Raw genomic sequence first — 16,851 nt, 5'->3', positions numbered from 1 at the left:
TTGCCGAAAGTTCGCAAAGAGGTCATCGGAGACTTTTACTACTCCCAATATTTTTTTTTTAGGGGAGGGGCAATAAAAAGTTTATTAGGGGGCAATAAAAAGTTTATTGGGAGGTAATAAAAAGTGTATTGGGGGGCAATAAAACCGATCGCCGATGACCTAATTCCAGAGACTGGTGATTGGAGTACGCGCGACCAGTGATGGGATTCCGACTGCCTGTGATCAAAATCCGGTGAAGTCTCTCTCTCTTAGTGACAAAGGGAGAGAGGGCAAAATTGTCTCATAAATAAATAAAAAATAACTATTAGGTAGGCCAAAAAATATGTAATTTATTGAGTAAGTGAGCAATCTTATAAGATGTTTTAATAAATAAGATTAGTGTAGTTCAAATTTGAGTAAATGAACATTTTTATTATAATAAATCATTTAAAGCTTTTGGTACTCGATTGGATCTGATAAGTTGTATTATATTCTACCCATATAGGTACCAAAGGCTTCTCTTCTATCTAATCACTGTCTCGTTCATGCATGGCAAAAACCTAACTGAGAAGACTAATAAGAGATCACAGACATTTGATCTAGAGCTTATTAATTTCGTAGACGAGTCTATCTCGAATTTGTTTGGCAATCCAAACTAGGATATTACACGACATTGACTATGAGCATATATAGAAAACAAATTAAAAGCTAGCCACATGAATGATGAATCAATCTACTGCAAGTATATTGCAGCATTAGTTGGAATAAAACCAGGGGAAGGGCATGGAGTGCGAGGAAGATTAAAGAATTAACAGGGTCGGTCTCATAACCAGAATTCAACCTACACATCCCATTTTATCCACTAGATTGATTAAACAATGAGAGATTAGTTATAGCTAGCTCAACATGAGCGATTAGGTACATTAATCATATAAACATGCAAGAAAATAGTAAAGTAGAAAAAGAATACCGGCATACCACAACAATGTTAGGTCAAGAAGCTTCTAATCATCAAACCATGGTATTAATTATTCTCTAGTTGTTTGCTTAATTTCTAGTATAAGCTCTAAAGTACCCACTAACATTTTGATTATGAAAATCATTCAATTTAATAAATTAAAATATTTCTCAGAGACATATGGGTCACTGATCTGTATAACAGTCCTAATTGTAACCTAATTTTGGACTGTTCCTCTATTTGTTCTTTCTGGAAAAAGGTGTTTTTGTTTTTCGATTATTTCTTCCCACTAATTTTTCTTTTTCATTGGAGGATATTTGATGATCTTTCGAATCTTCTCCTCTCCAGACCGTAAAAAGATGTTTGTGTGGACGTAATGAAGTTTCATGACACATGGTGGACTTCTGGTTGGGCTGGGCCCACCGGTTCTATTTGATGACGCAAAGTGCGAACCCCACTCATTCTTTCTTTAAATAAGCCCTACACGGTGACGCCCCAAAGTCCAGGCCCCTTTGTCTGTGCTTCTTAAAAAAGCGCTTTTCGCTAAAAGTACTGAAAAAAGCATTTGGAGGTGAGCTTCTGGATAGGACGGCGGTGACTACTTTAGTTTGAGGGGTTCTAGCTAATTCCGGAGTCGTTGAAACGGGATTCAAATTTGCTCACCACATTTATTTTGTGGTGATATCACCAACTTACTAAAACTTGCCACATCATATAGAATTAATTGAATACTTAAAATATAATTTTTTAATAAAATATCATGATAAACTATAATTATGTTTTATAACACGTGGCAGTTTTGTATTGAGTGGTGGTGAGCAAATTTGAATCCGTTGAAACGTACTATAAACATTTACAATCTAACGGTTTTCAACTTTCTGACTTCGGAGTTTTAGTACTTATTCGACAGTAGTAATACTAAAGGAGTTTATTGAGAACCGATAGAGAAATCAAACCCGGCCCCAACACAGAGAGACAAGGAAAGAGAGAAACCAGTATAGGATGATGTAACATGAAAAATGGCAAAAACCAGCCGATTCTGATGTAATCATTTATTACCTGTAACCATTATTTTTTACAGTGTCTCACACAGTGAGGTTCTTCTAGCCAAAAATCAATAACCTAGGACAATTCTCTCCCAAGTAACCTAAAAATCACACCATGTAAGTCATTCCCACTTCAATGATGTTCATGTGAGGCACGGTGTAATTTGCAGCACCAGCTCGACAGTTCCTCCTCAAGAATCCGTAGAAGTAGTTTATGACTAGCTTCTTCAAAAAAAATGAGTTCTTCTTTGCCCTCACATCCGCATGTGCAAGCAGATAAGTGAATCCTGAATCGGTTGCTTCTCGCAGAGCTGAGAGCTCGTACTCCAGACCAGGGTCTTCATCTGATGACATCATACTAGACGGCAACGCTGCACTAATACCAGTTTCTTCCGAGGCAGTAGAAGATCCTTGGAGTCTTGAATCACGCATCAATGGGATTTTAAATTCATCAATCCCATCACCTTCTGGGAACCCAACGGAAACGCTCTCACTGTCTGATTCATCCCAGTTCTCCAATGCAAGATCTTGAGCCTCCCTCCTCAAAAACTTCTCCAGGCTTTCAACAAGAAGTTGCTCAAATGAATGGTGATCTTCCTTCCGAATATCTGTGTAACCATACCGAGCAATACAACGGAACATATGATAGTCTTTTGGGCAAAGTCTTCGGAACAGAAACCTCTCTTCCTGAGGAACCACAGGCACCGGGACATACTTGATGCAAACAACAACTAGAACAGAGTGGATAGCTGGTAAGTTGAGAAGGAATTGCCCAAGAATGGATGGGATGCCTTGGACAAGCTCACTATACATCATTCCGATTCCTGGCACTCTCACAGTCCCAAGGGTGGAGCCAAGCTCAGTCATGAAGTCCATGGATATCTTCTCCCTGACTTCACTTCGGTACTTCAGCACACTCCCATAGTTCCAAATGTACATTACACAGAGGAAGAAAGAAGCAAAAACAAGTGGCAGCCAACCACCCTGATAAAACTTTGATAAAACCGCAGACAAGTAGATGAGCTCTACTGAACCAAATACAAGTGGGAAACACAAAGCCAGAAACAAGTTGGTCTGCCAAATGAGAAGCATAACGAGTGTCACCAAGCTAGTGGTAACTATCATCACACCAACCTCAGCTATGCCTGCATGAATTATATAACTACATTAGCACATTTCTATGTGGTGCTCACAAAATTTTGCAATCTAACAAAATATATAGGAAGGAGGAGGAGACTCAACCATATGCATTGGCAATCTCTGTGGTGCTCCGAAAGATGGCAACTACAACTATGCACATGACCATCAAAAACCAATTGATAACAGGGATGTAAATTTGGCCCATCATCCTCCTTGAGGTGTGCACTATCTTCAGCCTTGGGAAACATCCAAGAGCCATAGATTGCTTGACACATGAAAATGTAGCAGATATCATTGCTTGGCTGGCAATCATCGCTGCAAGTGTGGCTATCACAATGACTGGCCAAAAAAGACTATCTGTTTCTCCACACAATTCAGGAATGGGAAGTGTCAGAATAATGCACCAAACGCCAAGAGATGTCCCTTATGAAACAACTAGAGTAAAATTGAAATGAATAGGTAGCCATGATGTTGAACGGTCACCTGGTACAGAATCATAGAATATTCTACGAGAAGAATCAGGGTATTTCATAAGATAAGCAGCTTGACCCATGTAAGCAAAGAGGAGGCATGGGAACACCACAAAAGAGAAGGCAATCTGTGCAAGACGTATAGACCATGTAAGGTTTTTGATAAAACAACAAGCAGAAGTAAAGGCTACTGATCGGCCAACCTGTATGGCTCGTACAGAGAAATGTCCTAGATCAGCAAACATAGCTTCAGCTCCTGCAAAGGCATAACCAATGCAATGGTGTATTTGAAGAAATCCACAAGAGAAATTGAAATAGGAAAATAAAATGGCCATCACATTAAAAAGATTCAGTAATTATTCTTAGGCTCTACCAACAGAACTGGCACATAATATATATGTAAAGAGGATTTTAAATTTCCAAAAAAATAAAATTCCTACCTCACGGAACTGCCAAATTTGAAGTTTAGATATTGTTTTTGGTATCCCATAACATTATTACATGCAATCCAAGTAGAAAGAGCTAGCGAGCAGCAGAGGCACTTCAGTTTCAACAGCCATCTATCTATACATCTGTCAATTGGGGTTTAGGCCAATGAGTATAGTTCAAGCCAAACCAATTACTACTAGCTGTTTGCTTAATCTAAAAATTCCAGAAGGCATCCCGACCAGCAAATTTGTTTAACACATAAGCTGGTGCTTCTTATCATAGTTGTAACCGGGATAGCCATTCACCTATCGAGCTTGAGCTATAGGGACAAAGTTTCAAATATACACTGTTTTCAGATTTCAACTTCAACAAATTTGCTCAAGCGTGTGCTAAAGCAGGTCTTATCATACCAAGAAGTAACAAAAAGAACATAGGAAATCACATTCTGGAGGACTCTCTGGCTTGGTTCTGCACTTATGGATGATATTCATGGGATCCCAAGGTCTAGGACTATGTTAGTTGATATTTGTACTTAGTTTTCTTGTTGTTTGTTTTGGGGTTTGCACCCCTTTGATTGCCAGAATAGAAAAAGATAGTGACAATAGGGAAATGTATCTGCCAATCTATTGGGTTTCTAAGATTAGGGTAATGTTTATGACAAAAAAAGAGATTAGGGTAATGTTCTCTTCCCAGATATCTGGCTAGTTTTGTTCGTCTACATGGACCCTACTTTCTGACACTGACAGATGGTAACACTATGTCCTGCCTGGCCGGTGAATCATTACCCTCTAACATGAGAAGCAGATTGCAAAATTATCTCTTTTACTTAGAAAGGAATAGATATGTGTCATCTGGTAGGGATATTTAGAAAATTTTGCTATTCTCTCCTGGACTTCTTAAGGTTCAAAGGTGAGATATACCTGTTATGCATAGAACACAACCACCAAGAGCATACCACGCTTCTTTATCGTGCTTCTTGAAGAATAGATAAATATAAATAGGATTGAATGCCCTCAGGACAGTGATATCATGCTTCAATAGATTGTAAAGTCCAATAGATCCCAGAGAGAGAAACCACAAAGCAAGGATAGGAGAAAACATGACACCCACTTTACTAGTCCCAAACCGCTGTATGCCGAACAATACCACGAGGATTAGGATTGAAACAACAACGACAGCATCTGTAATAAAAATGAATCAGATTACAGGCCATCTTGTCCCAAATACAATAATTGGCTATGACATGTGGCACATACTACAAAGAAAAGAAAAATTCAAGTAAAAATTTAGATTTTAGGTAATCTGGTAGGTAGATGTACAATTGTCTCCAACCGATCGACCCCCAGTGCCTCATACAAAGCATGTTACACTTGGGAAGTGAATGGGTTTCCTAAAGAACTTTGATTTGATATCAAAACAATTACCAAGTATGTAAAATAACTAAGATATGAAAACAAATCAAATTTGAACCCTTGCAGTGTCTGTTTCATCTCCAACTCATAAGTCATAAGTCGCTATGATTTTTCCAACTGTTCATATTTATTGTAGAGAAGATCATCAAATGAACTGCAAATAAAAAGGAAAAACAAATACCCACTTGTGCCAAATCCGGGAACTTCACCCTGCAGGCCACTGACAGCGGACATCACTGCAATAATCAGAAACAAGAACATCAGTGCAATCCTACACAGATAAGGCAAGTCATTTCATATTATGAAAAGATTATATGCATTATTGCGGTTCCAGGCAGCTCAAATGAAATCAATTATACTTCGAAAGTAATAAGTGCTAATAATGAACTCAATCAAGTCAAGAGAACCCTTCGTCTGACTATGAAGGGATAACTAGTTGTTATTGCTTGTTATAGATATGCTAAAGAACTAAAAGAAGTAAAGAGTGGGGAGTACTTGAACTACAAATTCATGCAACAATTTTTTAGATGCTTAAAAGTGTCCATCAATGTACCTGATATTGCAGGGGTTAGAATACCATCTCCTATAATCATTGAAGTTCCCATCAAAACGAACAACAAGAGGAGAGTTTTTGAGGCTGATCTCTTTTCTAAAGTCTCTTTTATACGCAAAGCCCTCTTCAATTCTGGAGTGGGTAATTTTAGTCTAAAGCTTGAGATATGTTCATCAGCTGGCTGTTGATTTGGCAACATATTAACCTTTGCATATCTGCATATCAGTGAGTACAAGGCAAATGTTCCTCCTGCAATTGGAAGCATATGTATGGCGATAAGCATACACAAACCACATTACTAGCAATTAAACAAGGAGAATACAATTTTGATAAGAGAAATAATGCCTGCCTTCTCCATTGTCATTGGCTTTGAGAACTACAAAAACATATTTTGCTAAAGGTATAATGGCAATTGTGTACATCACTAGTGATAAAGCCCCCAAGACATCAACATCTGAATCAATTTTCACCCTGCTGAACACATCAGTGAAGACATATAAAGGGCTGGTGCCCATGTCACCATAGACGACACCGAGTGTTTGGAATGCTAAAGCAAGAGTGCCCCAGATAGAAGAATCCTGTTTATTAAATAAAGGTTAGTAAGACATGAATAGTAGCATTTAGGGGGTGGGGGGTGATTATGTATCATACACTTTAGCAGTGTAACTTGCTACATTATAGAGCTAAGACAGACTAATCTTGGCTGCAAAGATGAAGTTGGTGTCTGTCAGTAAACCAGGCTCGCTCTTTTTAAATGATTCATGGCTTCATCATTCTATCTGGGAACTGTTGAACTAGTAAATTACTATACTTCAGAATCAACATGTACGGGGATAGGTCTATGACATGCATGTATGATAAGAAGGATGCCATATAAATTTAATTGTTGGAACTATGAATGCAACTTGCTCTAAAATCCAGACTCTGCAAGCATCATTTATTTATAAAGTTCTTAGTTATGAAGGATATCTTAGTTTTAAGTGTTCTTCGCTTCACTGCTAAAGCTAAAACCTCTCACATATCCAGGAATCCCGTAGATCCTCAAGCATGTTCATAACCTAGTCAGTAATGATGTAAACACCTGCTAAGTTATCATTCCTCAATTCAATTAGGAAATGCGCACCAGAGTGTATATCACGCTGAAAGCAACACAATGCATGCTAACAACTCCTCTCACATGTAACACCCACCCAGTCATTGTGAACCTAAAGCAGATTTCCACGCTCAGAACAGAAGACATTACCAGAAACGGAATCATCAAAAACCCAATCAAAGACGTCATCCATAACCAAGCTCAGATGCCATTAATTTACTTTCACCACATGAACTGATTAAGAAAAAAAAATTAAAGCCCTTATCTTTTTAAGTTATTTCACTTGCAAATTGGCGATATCCCATCTTCAAAGGTCAAAAAATCAAAACAAACAGATGGGTTCAATTCAAGACTACAAATTTCAGATTGCATTTAGCTTAAAACCCAGAGCTTCACATAAAAGCACCAATGTTTCACCAAATTTCAACAAACCAAAACCAACTTGCTCACCTTTGAATGGTGGCTATAAGCACCAGCGATCTCCATGGCTTCAACATCAAAGGAATCAACTCTCTTGGGCTTTTTCACAAGCCTCCTCCTCAGAGATCCGTACCGTCCATCTCCGCCTCCATTATCAGAAGAAGGAACAATCTCAGTTTCCATTTCACTCCCATCAACCCACCTCGAATCACTCCCACTTCTCGACGCCACTCTCTCACTCGCTTCTTCAATCTCATCTCCTTCCTCCATTTTCACACCAACCCTTCAAAATCCAGAAACCAAAATACTGAAAAGGACCAAGCTTTGGATTCAACCTCCAATAATTGGTGATAGGATAACTGGGATTTTAACGTTTTGTGAATTATGAATGCCCAACTGCCTTGGCTCTGGGACAACCATTGTGATTTCGAAGAGAAACACTGTGACAACAACACAACGTTATTTTTAATATACTCGGATAAGGCTGTACCTATGGTCCATAACGAATCTTATTAAATTACTTTGTTGTTCATTTTTAATGTGTGTGTTCTATTAATAGGATTCTGTTTCTGTTGGTTTAGATCAAATGGAAATATTTACACGGGTGTGAGTGCCGAGTCCTGAGGTCATATCCAGTTTGTGACACTGTTCATCAGTCAGTACGTCGTAATTTTACGGATGGGTTTAACCGATGTTTCTGCTGAACCATAACATTCCCTCGGTTTCAGCGCATATAATACTCTCATTAACTGATATCATATGTGATCAATTGTAAAAAAAAAAAAAAGGAAAAAAGAAAACTCATATTCGATCATTCTTACATTTTCACATCTGGTAAAAAAGGTACTTTTGTCTTTGCTGGATAAAGAGGGGCCTTAGAAAGACCGCCGGCTTTTCCTTTTGCTCTATGGTTAGAGTCTTTGGGTTTTTCACAAGTTAGGGAGATTCGAAAGCTAGTATGGTGGCGGCGTTGACTAATTAAATTTTGCGTTGTGGTGTTTGTTTCTCAAATCCCAAAGCTCAAAAGAAATAGGACAAAAGGTAATGAGAACAAACTTCTATATCAGTTAATGTGTTTCAACTAACTACATTAGTATTAACATGAAACCCGTTAAAGCACCTGAAAATTATTCTATGCACCGACGGTATAAATGAACCAACACTTATAAGATGATTTCTACTCTTGATAATTAATATTTTTATTAATAACGTGAGAATGTATTTAATATAATCTAACCATCCATTTATGTCGGTGCAAGTGCACGTCAGTACACTGAATCCTCCCTTATCAATACACGTTATGACGATCGTAACAAGAATTAAACTAGTAGATGTACGTCTACGAAAGATCTCGCAATTACAAAAGAAAACTGTGGCCTGTATTTAAAAGAAAGAACCCAGTAGGCCCAGATAAGTCTTAGAGGGCCGAAATGAAAGAGGCCCAAGAGGAGGAGGTGGTATATATAACGCTCACAGACACAAAGGGGAAAGCAATAGAGCGGTTACCTCTCTCTCTGTGTCTAGGGTTTAATTAGAGCTCGATTCTCTTGTCTTCTTCTCTATCCGATCGATCATCCAAGGTAGGTGAGCTCAATCCTCTTTTTTATCTTCCCCCCTGGCAACCTCAGCTTCGCGATCAGACCTGGTTTTGATCGGTCAGTTTTGATTTCTCAGGACGATGACTCGCGTTTACGTTGGGAACTTGGATCCTCGAGTGAGTGATAGGGATCTTGAAGATGAGTTTCGCATGTTCGGCGTTCTTCGCAGGTCGTTTTTTCTTTTCTTCCAACTTAATTGGCTTGATAGTTTTGGACAAAATATTGATATTGATGTTGATGTTGGTTTGGATGGCAGTGTGTGGGTTGCTCGGAGGCCACCGGGATATGCCTTTGTTGAATTTGATGACCACAGGGATGCTCTTGATGCCATTCAGAGATTGGATGGTTTGTCCAACTCTCCATATCATCTTTTCTTATTTTCGATTAATTCCGACGCACCATTCTATTTAGGATTAAAGCTCCCTATTTGTGTCTCTGCAGGAAAAAATGGTTGGCGTGTGGAACTGTCCCATAACTCTAAGGGTGGTGGTGGTGGTGGTGGAGGCCGTGGCGGGCGTGGTGGAGGTGACGACTTGAAGTGTTATGAATGTGGTGAACCTGGTCACTTTGCTCGAGAGTGTCGTATGCGTGTTGGTTCACGAGGATTGGGTAGCGGAAGGCGCAGAAGTCCTTCCCCTCGACGTGGCCGCACAAGTCCCAGTTACGATGGTTATGGGCATGGGCGCAGGTGCGATGAATACTGTTTTAGCTTGTGCTGTATACATTTTTTTCTTCTTCTTTATGGTTATTGATTTTGATTACCAGCTTGATTGAACTTGTCTGGAGTATTGAGTTAGTTTGTTAATTAGTACTTTGAACTCTGTGCTTTACCGCATCCATCTTGCTTTTGGTTTTTCAGCTCACTAAGAATTGGGACGTGATAGATTTAAATTTTGTTGATTGAACAAAGGTTCCTAGTGTCGGTTAGCCTTTGTATTGAAATTGTTACACTTAAAAAGTTTAAGTTATTGCAGGACTTATAGTCCACGTAGGAGGAGATCTCCTCCTCTACGACGTCGCACCCCATCACCTCTGCCTCGACGTGGACGCAGCTACAGCAGGTCTCCCCCATACCGCCATGCTCGACGTGTTTCACCTTATGCCAATGGGTAAGTAGTGGCTTTACAATGTATTGCTGTTTCTCTTTACAAAGAAAACAGTGAAAATTGAAACTTGATTTTTGGATGGCAATAATGTCATGACATTGTTAAGACTTTAGTATGTGCTGCATTAGGATTTCCTTGTGAATTTTTACATGTAGCTAATCTCATGTGTTTGTTTGTCTTTGCCAGGGACTGAGCTGGAACTTGATTTGAGCAAATGCTGGATGGATGTTGAAAGGCTGATATCTTCCTGCTATAAACTAGTTCTAATAGGATTGGTTGAACTGACAAGAACCATGTTAGTTATGTTGATGATGTTATGACAATGCGTTCTGTTCGAAGTGTTTTTGCCGCATAAAGGGGTGCCTTGGTCACCGTTTTGCGTCGGCGATCTTGCTTCGGCTTACTGAAACTCAGAGGTCGAATTTCTACTTTTATGTTTCTCTATTATATCTGTATATATATGTCTTTATATGAACTGTGTGTGTGGTTAGGTTCCATTGTTTTGCATTAGATTCCTAAAAAGTTTCCTTTTTTTTGTTTGGAGGTATGATTTTTGGCTAAAACAGCTTTGTTTCGCCGCTTACTGCATCTTATTGCACACCATACCATCTCTGTCTTCACCACAGTCTTCCACTTGTAGTTGCTTCTGCATATTGTTCAGTGAAATTGAAACGACCAGCAACTTTGGTACTCTGGTTGCGTACGGCTCTTTTTTATTGCTATGTTCTGCAATCAAGCTTCCTGAATAAACTTTTTTGTTAGTTGGTCCAAGAAGATGAAGCTGTTTTATGTCTCCCTCATCTCTGCTTCTCTGCACATCATCTACTTGCGTTGTCTACATGTTTTTACTTGAGAAACTTGGCTGTATCTTACCATGTTAGTGTTATCATCGTCAACAGTGCTTCTGTCATACCTTCACATATAGTTTCATCAGGTCGTCAACAATGTCCACTCTGTTGTTTGTTGCACTGTTGGTTCTCTTCTCCCAAGTCGGGTTATCGATAGTTGAAAGTGAGCATCCATTGTAGTAACTTTAGTGGGTACTTAGTATTGGTCGATTTACTCAATGAGTTGAGATGAATTGGGGATTCTTCTCGGCTCATGGAGTCCTTCTCTCTCCCGCCATTGTACTCACTGAGTTGAGATCGTCTACATTGCCCTCGCTGCTGTTTGTTGCACTGTTGGTTCTCTTCTCCCAAGTTGGGTCATCAATGGTTGAAAATGAGCATCCGTAGTAGTAACGTAGCGGGTACTTAGTATTGGTCAATTTACTCACTCAGTTGAGACGAGGTTCCTTCTCGCTCATGAAGTCTTTCTCACACCCACCATCTTAGTGTTGGTCAATCTACTCACTGAATTGAGATTAATTGGGGATCTTTTTCGCTCATGGAGCCTGCCTCACACCCACGTCCTTTGCTGTGGCCCTTGACTACACATGCATCCAGTTCTGCTTGCAATATTTGACCGTCTGTATATTTAGGATTTGAATCATTTTAACATGTGTATGATCTGCTAACTTTGTTAAAGTTGGCAAGCCCAACAAGAAGGTCCTTGATGGTTCATTGGCTGTCAGGGGAGAAAGCTGTTTGGGTTAAATTCATGATGATGCCTTAAGCAGCCTAATATTGGCAGATGTTTGATTCCCATCTTGATGCGTACTTGTACAAGCTAATTGCTGTTATTTTCTCTTGGGTTAAATTGTGTTTGCTTGGAGATTTGTAGCATGTGGATCTGTGTTTAACAGGATCTTCCTCACCTTGTGACTTTAATTCTGTCTCAATCCAATGCATTCTATAGATCAATTGCAAATTTGCAATCTGAATTTGGTGTTTTATAATCCAAAGCTTATTGTTATGAACTAATACCATGTTATAGTCATGTTATGATAATTGCATTGAATCTAGGCCTGTGTGGAGAACTATGTTGCTTGATGGACTGAATTCAATTCACCATTCTCTGGCTGAGAAGGCGAAGTATATTCCGAGTGATATAATTCACATTATCCGACTGATATGGTTCACATTTTCTGTTGTTCTTGTGCTACACAACGTGGTCTTAGTTTGAACTTGATCCCTTAAATAGTGGAAATTTGTTTTAAAATGAACTTGGGGATCAAGTCATGTGTAAAAGAAGTCAAATGCTGAAATTTGTTCCAAAGTTCCAAACCTTAAACTCAATCTTAAATGGTCGGCCAAATATAATAAGAAAATGAGAACCACGCTGGAACTGTACCATATTCCATTACAATAATGCTAAAGTCACCAATATTAAGGGAGGAAGGAGTAGTCCTACACAGAGCTCAAGACTCTCAGACAAAATCGAAATGGAGAAGAAGTCTAGGTTTCTAGGCATCTTTGAGTAGCCATAGAAATCCCTTTCATCAATCCCAGTTTCATTGCCTTCACATTTATCACATCCCTTCCTCTATTTTGCATAATGGTGTTACCAAAATTGCCATTCGAGCCTGCTAGAATCAGGGAGGCATTAGTTAAGCTAGAACAGCTTAATTCCCACTCCAACAAACTCATATCTGTTACCTCATGGCTTCTAAATGACACCATTAGAGTTGGCACGGTTCAACTTTGCAAACTAATCACCTTCCTGGCCACGGTCACTCTTATTGATTATGCTTCAACAATATATAAGGGCGGAGCTGGGAGGTCAGTGGGTCTCAGAGATCTTTTACGAAACAATTTCAGAAATAGGGGGGATAGCTCTATGTTGGCATACTTAGTCATGTCCTGGTTCTCAAAGATGTCTTTGGACGCTGTTCTCCTATATGGTACTGCAGGTCCGTTGGGTTCATTAAGAAATGAGTGGGCGCCGCCTCTACATTTCTTCACTCAGGTTGGGGTCTCTTTCGTGCACCACTAGTACAGGGCGTGGTGGCAAGTGGCTCTTGTTGTTTCTGTTTTGGAGGAAGACAAGTTACTATTTGATGCCTTTTTGACCTCATCAAAGTTGAGCAAAAGGAAACAGATTAACGGGGTTTATTTTGATGCTTCTCTATTTTGGTTGGCGTAGTTTGCCGAACCTCTTGAGGTCGGAGAGATGGAGTTTTACTAGTGGAGTTGCATATGCTTTAGTTGACAGAGGCTTGTTCTGTTTAGGGCACGTTATGAATTGGGTTGCTTGCACGATTTATTACCATGATTGCAGGTTGTTGCCAAGGAAGATTGATGATCTCCACAGATGTTTACTTCTTGTACAAGGAATTTTTTTCCTGTTGCACTTTAGGTATATTTTCCTATTGTAATTTGGAGAAGTTAAAACCCTGTAAACAGGCCTTCTCAACCAAGGAAGATTGATGATCTCCACAGATGTTTACTTCTTGTACAAGGAGTTTTTTCTCTCTTATAACTATCAACTTGTATCACCGTAACCACGTGGTGTGGTGTGTTGGTTGAGCTGCCTAGTCTGGAACCCCCAGGTCTAGAGTTCGAATCCCAGCTCCATCCCTTGGCCAGCAAATTTGAGGGACCTGGGTTAGTTAAAACACCCAATGGTTCGTGCGTCTGCGGTGCAGTGATTAGTCTGGTTATGCTGGGATACACTGCATGGGTGTGTGTGTTGGTTCTATTGACGTCTTCCACTCAAAAAAAAAAAAAAAAAAAACTGGTATCACCGTGATTAATATACAGGACTCCATATATTGATTAATAAACTCTCCTTTAAAACTGTCACCGAGGTTTTTGGTGGTTTGATTGTGTGCATGTTTTAAAACTCGACCAATAAGCACCAAGTTCTACTTGCAATAGACATATAGGCTTTGAATCATTTTAACGGGCGTGTGATCTGCTTAAGCTTGCATAATTTGATAAAAGTTGGCTAGCCCAACAAGCAGGTCCTTGATGGTTCATTGGCGCACTTTCATGGGAGAAAGCTGTTATTCATGGTGATGCCTTAAATGGCCTGTATATTATTGGCTGATGTTTCATTCCCATCTTGATGCCTCCGTTTACAAACTAGTTGCTGTTATTTTCTTTTCGGTTGAATTGTATTTGCTTGGAGATTGTAGTATGTGGATCCATCAATCTGGTGTTGAAAAATATTGGTAGTTTATTATGGCGAGGTTTTAGGTCTAATTCAATATTGCATTCGCTGTCTGAATTGGCGCTTTATTATAATCCAAATCAAATTTGATTAGGAACTAGAACCATTATCATGTCCCAATAACTGCACTGGATTTTGGCTTGTGCAGAGAACACGGTGGTTGATGGACTGATTAATAATGTTGATTCCACTTACCGTTATCCGGCTGATTGAGAAGGTGAAATATGAATGATATGGTTTATTTATTTATTTTGTGCTACACGGCATGGTCTTAAGTTGAACTTTGATCCCCTAGTTAATTAGTGGACATTACAATAATTTAGATGCATCAATTTTGTTTTAAAATCTACTTGGGGATCAAGTCATGTGTTGAACTGGTTTACAGTAAGTAAAAGAAGTCAAATGCTGCAAAATTTGTTACGACTCTGAAATAGTCCCCAAAACTGAGCACGACCATATATAATACACAAAGAACCACGCTGGAGCTGGACCAGTACCATTTGTCATTACAATAATGCTGAAGTCACCAATATTTAGAGAGGAAGGAGTAGTACGTAGATCCATCCACAGAACTCAGACTCTCAGACAAAATCGAAATGGAGAAAAACTCGATAGAGGAGAAGAAGCTAGCCTAGGTTTCTAGGCATCCTTGGTGTCATCAGATCGAGCAGCCATAGAAATCCCTTTCATCAATCCCAGTTTCATTGCCTTCACATTTCTCATGCCTCATCCCTTCCTCTGTTTTGCATAATTATATTACCAAAATTGCCATTCGAGCCTACTGGAATCAGGAAGGCATTAGTTCAGCTAGAACAGCTTAGTTCCCACTCTAACATGCTCATATCTGTTACCACTTGGGTTCTATATATCACCATTAGCTTTGCCTTAGTTCAACTTTCCAAACTGATCACGTTCCTCGCTACGGTTACAGCTATTGATTCTGCTTCAAGAATATATAAGGGCGGAGCTGGGAGGTCAATGGGTCTCCGAGATCTTCTTCGAAACTCCATCATCAGAAAAAGGTGGCAGAAGTCTACATGCGCATACATAACCATGCATTGGTTCTCCTCTGTGTCATTGGAGGCTGTTCTCCTCTATGGTAAGGCAGGTCCGTTGCGCTTATTGAGAAATGAGTTCTACATTTCTTCACTCAGGTTGGGGTCTCTTTTGTGCGCGACGAGTACAGCGCGTGGTGGCAATTAAGTGGCTCTAGTTGTTTCTGTTTTGGAGGAGCACAAGTTTCTCTTTGATGCCTTTTTCACCTCATCAAAGTTGAGAAAAGGAAACAGATTCACAGGGTTTGTTTTGATATGCTTCTCTATTTTGGTTGGCGTTCAAGGATCCTCTTCGAGTTGGAGGGATGGAGTTTTACTAGTGGAGTTGCCTATGCTTTTGTTGACAAAGGCTTGTTCTGTCTGGGGAGGGTTATGAATTGGGTTGCTTGCACGGTTTATTACCATGGTTGCAAGAATCGCCAAGGACAGGAGGAGGTTCTTGCCAAAGAAGATTGATCCCACATCGGATAGTTTAATCAGCGTAGCTGATCTCCACAGATGTATACTTCTTATACAAGGAATTTGATGATTAATGGCAGAGATTATTCAGAGCACCGCCGTGCACTTGCACCAACATAAATGAATGGCTAGATTGCATTAACTACACTTTTTGTTTATTAAAAATAAAGTTGATAATAAATATCAAGGGTTGAGATTATTTTATAAGGGTTGGGTCACTTACACCGTCGGTGCATAGAATAATTTTCAGATTAATGGTAGTTTGTTGTACAGTATTTCATCGATGACCAGTGACATATCTAGAAATTTGATCTAGAAGGGTCAAAACATAAATAGCTATGCATTTGAAAAAAAAAAAAATCATTTAATAACATAATTGCTCATGTAAAATCTTTACATCTTATAGACTTATACCTAGCGTGATAAATTACCTAATTAGATTGATTTATTGGAGAATATATATATATATATATATATATATATTGGTTACATTTATTGGAGAATATTGATTGTGATTTCCTCTGTATTAATAGATATTGAAAGAGGAATGAATCAAATAGTAAAGTATAAAAAAATGGTCTTTCTAAATGTACCAGCAAATGTCTATGTAAACCCATAAATTTTTTACACTCAGTAAAACTATAAAATCTCTAACTACACCGAACAACTTTTCCAACAATACCCTTACGTTTAATTAAACCCAGCAAAACCTTGATTATCTCCCTTGGTTGAGTTAATTTTATTATCCGTTCCGCATCAATGAGCGATGCGCCAACCTTGTTCCCCAAGTTAAGAGGACCGACTCAACCTTAGAGGATCATGTTGATTTTGTTGATGTTAGATATCAACATGAGAGACATGATTGGGAATTTCTCCTTGATTATCCAATGGCATGTATTGTGCCATGATTGCCTGAATTTCTGAGTCCATGTATCTTTGCACAGAGGTAATTCAACATACAAAATTTTAGGATCACCATGTAGCCCAAACGGATGGAGTAAATAAAATAATACTACCAATGTCTTTGTTCAAGACTTGTATAGTGAACTGCATTCACATATGAATATGGATGAGGAATTT

General features: G+C 39.1%; 2 protein-coding genes across 3 annotated transcripts; one reads left to right on the top strand and one right to left on the bottom strand.

Moving 5' to 3' along the window:
- Positions 1-1,945: 1,945 nt before the first annotated feature.
- On the bottom strand, positions 1,946-7,966 carry LOC112196940 (putative potassium transporter 12). The gene is made up of 9 exons (XM_024337425.2): positions 7,531-7,966; positions 6,337-6,565; positions 5,988-6,236; positions 5,620-5,670; positions 4,943-5,203; positions 3,797-3,849; positions 3,607-3,721; positions 3,226-3,480; positions 1,946-3,128 (listed from the first exon to the last, which is right to left on the bottom strand). Exons 1-9 carry the CDS (start codon positions 7,768-7,770, stop codon positions 2,092-2,094), a joined length of 2,490 nt encoding a protein of 829 aa, XP_024193193.1. The 5' UTR covers positions 7,771-7,966; the 3' UTR covers positions 1,946-2,091.
- A 1,001-nt stretch (positions 7,967-8,967) lies between these two features.
- LOC112196945 (serine/arginine-rich splicing factor RSZ21) lies at positions 8,968-11,885 on the top strand. 2 transcript variants are annotated; one of them, XM_024337434.2, is made up of 6 exons: positions 8,968-9,084; positions 9,175-9,267; positions 9,355-9,443; positions 9,540-9,786; positions 10,073-10,207; positions 10,391-11,885. In XM_024337434.2, the coding sequence occupies exons 2-6, from the start codon at positions 9,179-9,181 to the stop codon at positions 10,395-10,397; spliced, it is 567 nt and encodes a 188-aa protein (XP_024193202.1). In that variant the 5' UTR covers positions 8,968-9,084; positions 9,175-9,178; the 3' UTR covers positions 10,398-11,885. The 2 variants fall into 2 exon arrangements, with proteins under 2 accessions (XP_024193202.1, XP_024193201.1); XM_024337433.2 differs by having other exon boundaries at positions 8,972-9,080.
- The last annotated feature ends 4,966 nt before the right edge of the window (positions 11,886-16,851 follow it).

This window comes from Rosa chinensis, chromosome 4 (genome assembly GCF_002994745.2).
Source record: "Rosa chinensis cultivar Old Blush chromosome 4, RchiOBHm-V2, whole genome shotgun sequence".
NCBI classification, from domain to species: domain Eukaryota; kingdom Viridiplantae; phylum Streptophyta; class Magnoliopsida; order Rosales; family Rosaceae; genus Rosa; species Rosa chinensis.
The sequence above is the reverse complement of the archived record's forward strand: the minus strand, read 5'-3'. Positions and strand labels throughout refer to the sequence as shown.